Genomic DNA, 5,238 nt, shown 5'->3' on the forward strand with positions numbered 1-5,238 from the left:
TCCTTGTGTGAGTTTTGATATTGATCACTGTTCGTTATCTTCACACATTTTCATCCCACCTCTAGTGTTTCCAAAGTTTCGTGTTTGTCGGTATTTTGTATTCTTTATTAAATATATGAAATCGATCACTGTTATAAGTACCTATTTGATACATTTACATTTATTTCGATATACCGTACAGCGACTTTTTTCCGCGGGTTTAAAATTTGGCGATTTTTTGTCTCAAATGTATGCTGATAATCTTAGTGGAATAAATTTTGGAGGACAAGGAATTATCACTTTTGTAAATACTCAAGTCGCAATCGGGTGCATATTTTGCGAGTTTAACTTTGGCGGAAAGATATCTAACCGCTAAAATAATCCAAATCTATCACCCCGGGGAAAAAAACCCGCTATACGGTATTGCTTAGGAAAAATTATATACACTGTATCTATTTTTGCACGTTAAAAATGAATGAATACCGAAGTGAGCGCCTTTTCTTTTTATTTGCAGAGCAAACTCTCGATTGATGTGGATCTTTGTTGGGTTTTTCTTTGGTTCCATCATTCTAGTTTTGTTATGTTTCTTTTGCTACATAAAATTCAGAAGAAAGCCTTCAAATGCAGAGCCTTCTCAGAATGGAGGTAAGTGTACAGAAAACAGGTAATTATATTCTGAACAGAATACAGGTAATTATATTCTGAACAGAATACAGGTAATTATATTCTGTACGAAATACAGGTAATTATATTCTGTATGGAATACAGGTAATTATATTTTGTACGGAATACAGGTAATTATACCCCCTGCAACAAGTTGTAGGGGGATACTTGAATCGGGTTGTCCGTCTGTCTGTCCGTCCGTCCGTCTGTAGACGCAATGGTTTCCGGGCTCTAAAGCGTTATCCTTTCCACCTACCGTCACCATATCATATATATGGACTACCCATGGGATGAAGATGTTCCCTATCGATTTTGGGGTCAAAAGGTCAAAGGTCAAGCGCACTGGACATCGAAGTAGCAATATGGTTTCCGGGCTCTAAAGCGTTATCCTTTCCACCTACAGTCACCATATCATACATATGGACTACTCATGGGATGAAGATGTTCCCTATGGATTTTGGGGTCAAAAGATCAAAGGTCAAGCGCACTGGACATCAAAGTAGCAATATGGTTCCCGGGCTCTAAAGCGTTATCCTTTCCACCTATCGCCACCATATCATATGTATGGACTACCCATGGGATGTTCCCTATTGATTTTGGGGTCAAAGGTCAAGCGCACTGGACATTGAAGTAGCAATATGGTTTCCGGGCTCTAAAGCGTTATCCTTTCCACCTACAGTCACCATATCATACATATGGACTACCCATGGGATGAAGATGTTCCCTATCGATTTTGGGGTTAAAAGGTCAAAGGTCACGCGCACTGGACATCGAAGTAGCAATATGGTTTCCATTTAAATTCTTTAATGGCTTTTTTCATCGCATGGAGATGCTGTGTTCCTAAATACCTTTTGGATCATAATACTGAAGTTTTACCTATTACCAACACCCTTTGGGAGATTGGGGTAAGCGGGAGGTATTCTTAGTGAGCATTGCTCACAGTACCTCTTGTTATATTCTGAACAGAATACAGGTAATTACATTCTGTGCAGAATACACGTAATTACATTCTGTGCAGAATACAGGTAATTCCATTCTGTACAGAATACGGGTAATTACATTCTGTACGGAATACAGGTAATTACATTCTGTGCAGAATACAGGTAATTACATTCTGTACGGAATACAGATAATTATATTCTGTACGGAATACAAGTAATTACATTGTGTATAGAATAGAATTAATTACATTCTGTACGGAATACAGGTAATTACATTGTGTATAGAATACAGGTAATTATATTCTCTACAGAGTAAAGGTAATTACATTCAGTACGGAATACAGGTAATCAAAATCAGTACGGAATACAGGTAATTACATTCACATTCTGTACGGAATACAGATAATTATATTTTGTACGGAATACAGGTAATTACATTGTGTATAGAATACAGTTAAATACATTCTCTGCGGAATACAAGTAATCACATTTTGTAGGGAATTCAGGTAACTACATTCTGAACAAAATACAGGTAATTACATTCTGTGCAGAATACAGGTAATTACATTCTGTACGAAATACAGGTAATTACATTGTGTATAGAATACAGGTAATTATATTCTCTACAGAGTAAAGGTAATTACATTCAGTACGGAATACAGGTAATCAAAATCAGTACGGAATACAGGTAATTACATTCACATTCTGTACGGAATACAGATAATTATATTTTGTACGGAATACAGGTAATTACATTGTGTATAGAATACAGTTAAATACATTCTCTGCGGAATACAAGTAATCACATTTTGTAGGGAATTCAGGTAACTACATTCTGTACAAAATACAGGTAATTACATTCTGTGCAGAATACAGGTAATTACATTCTGTACGGAATACGGGTAATTACATTCTGTACGGAATACGGGTAATTACATTCTGTACGGAATACAGGTAATTACATTCTGTACGGAATACAGGTAATTACATTCTATACAGAGTAAAGGTAATCCCATTATGTATAGAGTACAAATAATTACATTCTGTACAAAGTACAGGTAATTATATTCTGTACGGAATACAGGTAATTACATTCTGTATGGAATACAGTTAATTACATTCTGTGCAGAATACAGGAAATTACATTCTGTGCAGAATACAGGAAATTACATTCTGTACAGAGTGCAGGTAATAATGTTGTTTAGAGAATACGGGTAATTACATTATGTACAGAGTACTGGTAATTATGTTCTGTACAGAATACAGGTAATTACATTCTGTATAGAATATAAGTAATACATTCTGTACAGAATACATGTATTACATTCTGTATAGAATACAGGTAATTATATTCTGTACGGAATACAGGTAATTATATTCCGTACGGAATGCGGGTAATTACATTCTGTACGGAGTACAGGTAATTACATTCTGTACTGAATAGAAGTGATTGTATTTTGTATAGAATACAGGTAATTGCATTCTGTACAGAGTACAGGTAATGACATTATGTACAGAGTACAGGTAATTACATTCTTTACAAAGTACAGGTAATTATATTCTGTATGGAATACAGGTAATTACATTCTGTATGGAATACAGATAATTATAGTCTCTGCAGAATACAGGTAATTACATTCTGTACAGAGTGCAGGTAATTATTTTCTGTAGAGAATACGGATAATTACATTCTGTACAGAGTACTGGTAATTATGTTTTGTACAGAATACAGGTAATTACATTCTGTATAGAATACAGGTAATACATTCTGTACAGAATACTGGTATTACATTCTGTATAGAATACAGGTAATTACATTCTGTACGGATTACAGGTAATCACATTGTGTACGGAATACAGGTAATTACATTCTTCATGGAATACAGGTAATTGTTTTCTGTACAGAATACAAGAGAGTTTATATTTCGTACTACTTCAATGGAAAACAAAATAGAACCAATTGTTACAATTATTGTCGAATTTTTGTATCACATATCTTGCTTTAACAAAAAGTAAGATACCCCCTAGTGTTAATTGTATGCATGTAATTCTGACAGAAAGTAAGAAAAAATCATTAATAATTACAATCGTTGTTTGCTTGCAGTGGCAGTGGTATCTACCGACATACGATATGATATCAATGCACCACCTCAATATTCCGAATCAGTGGCGGCAGGTCATCTCAAGGTCACAGACGAAACACTTCCGCCCCGATACAGCGACATCATTAACCCTCCATCAACGGGGGGTAACTCAGGCGCGACATCATCAACAGCTGACACTGCTGCTTGTTCTTCTGCTCTGCCGCCCGATTCCCTCAGATTACGAACGACACAGTCACATGGAAGCGAATCAACAGAAAGCGCAAGGGCTCAACAGCACGAGGAGACACGTCATAAGGACGAGCCAGATACTCCAACTCACGATAAAGCCGGCTTAGTAGACAATGAAGTATTCGACTAAATGTTAACGATTTGTATGTCTGCAATGTAGATAACGGAATGTTGATTAAGAAAACAACTGTGTAAAATGTACCTTTCTAAAAATAAAAAACCAGCCTCTTTTATGACATGTATATAGTGAATGTATTGTGACATCAAATGATCATTCCTATCAGATTACAATGGACGTTGTAGAGAGGTTTCAGTTACACCAATTTATCATTGATAAATTATCAAAATACAAAAAAAAAACCCCGCATTCTGATATGATATGTCGTTATAACGATAAGTTATCGAAATGTTGTGTGCCAAACACATATATATTAAAGTTTAAAAAAAAACGTAGTTTGTTCAGAGGCTTCTTAATTGAATTTCACCAATGTATGGTTAAGTGGTTCAGTGCTTGATGGATTATGAACGTATTGCCAAAGTACATTTGTATGTTAAAAACCAAGGAGCCCTATAAATAAAAAGGGACGGTAATAACGAACGATGACAAATCTCATCAATATTCTAAAGAATACAAAATGGAGAACAGAGCAAATACGGACCCCTTGAAACACCAGAGATGGGATCAAGAGCCCTAGTAGGAGTAGATACCCTCTGTCAACCTGTCACACTGGACATGAAACCTTTATCGTGAATGATACACATATTAGTCAATGCCCCCATGTTCTGTCTATTTCCTTACCATGGATAATCATCATATATGTAAGACATATATATCTTACTATTCAAAATACGTCTGGGCTTATCCCGGTATTTCGTCATTTCCGGCTAAATGAGCCAGTCTTCCTCTCCTTTCAGTTATTTTATATTCACTTACTCAACACCATAATATGACGAGAACCCTCTCAGACACGTATAAAATATATACAAAGCAATACAACGACGCATTAAAAATATTTGAAAGCTAACATTTAAGGGTGGGTATAATATCTAAGACGTGATTAAACATATAATTTAACATTGTTTTCATATGCACGAAACAGAAATAACTATATCATTGCTCAGAGAACATGATCAGTCGAGTAATTTTATGACTTCAACCTTTGATGTAAACATAAAGACGTTGTAATGGTCTAAAAAGCTACACAGCTCTCCTAATGTGAATACGGTTCACTCGATTTATCTAGCAATTGGATTAAATGTGCACCATAATCAAAAGGTCTCGAAATGTTCAAAGCACAGTTGTCCAAAAGGACATCACCACG

General features: G+C 35.5%; 1 protein-coding gene across 1 annotated transcript in view; it reads left to right on the plus strand.

Annotated features, from left to right (window-relative positions):
• LOC125653466 (uncharacterized) overlaps positions 1-4,149 on the plus strand; it is an 11,876-nt gene extending 7,727 nt beyond the window's left edge. Inside the window, exons 3-4 of the mRNA XM_048882958.2 lie at positions 494-624; positions 3,688-4,149. Of these exons, the coding sequence (XP_048738915.2) occupies positions 494-624; positions 3,688-4,046 (490 nt within the window). The 3' untranslated portion in view covers positions 4,047-4,149. The remainder of the gene's footprint in view (positions 1-493; positions 625-3,687) is intronic.
• The last annotated feature ends 1,089 nt before the right edge of the window (positions 4,150-5,238 follow it).

The sequence above is a fragment of the Ostrea edulis genome, chromosome 7 (genome assembly GCF_947568905.1).
Source record: "Ostrea edulis chromosome 7, xbOstEdul1.1, whole genome shotgun sequence".
Taxonomy (NCBI): Eukaryota; Metazoa; Mollusca; class Bivalvia; order Ostreida; family Ostreidae; genus Ostrea; species Ostrea edulis.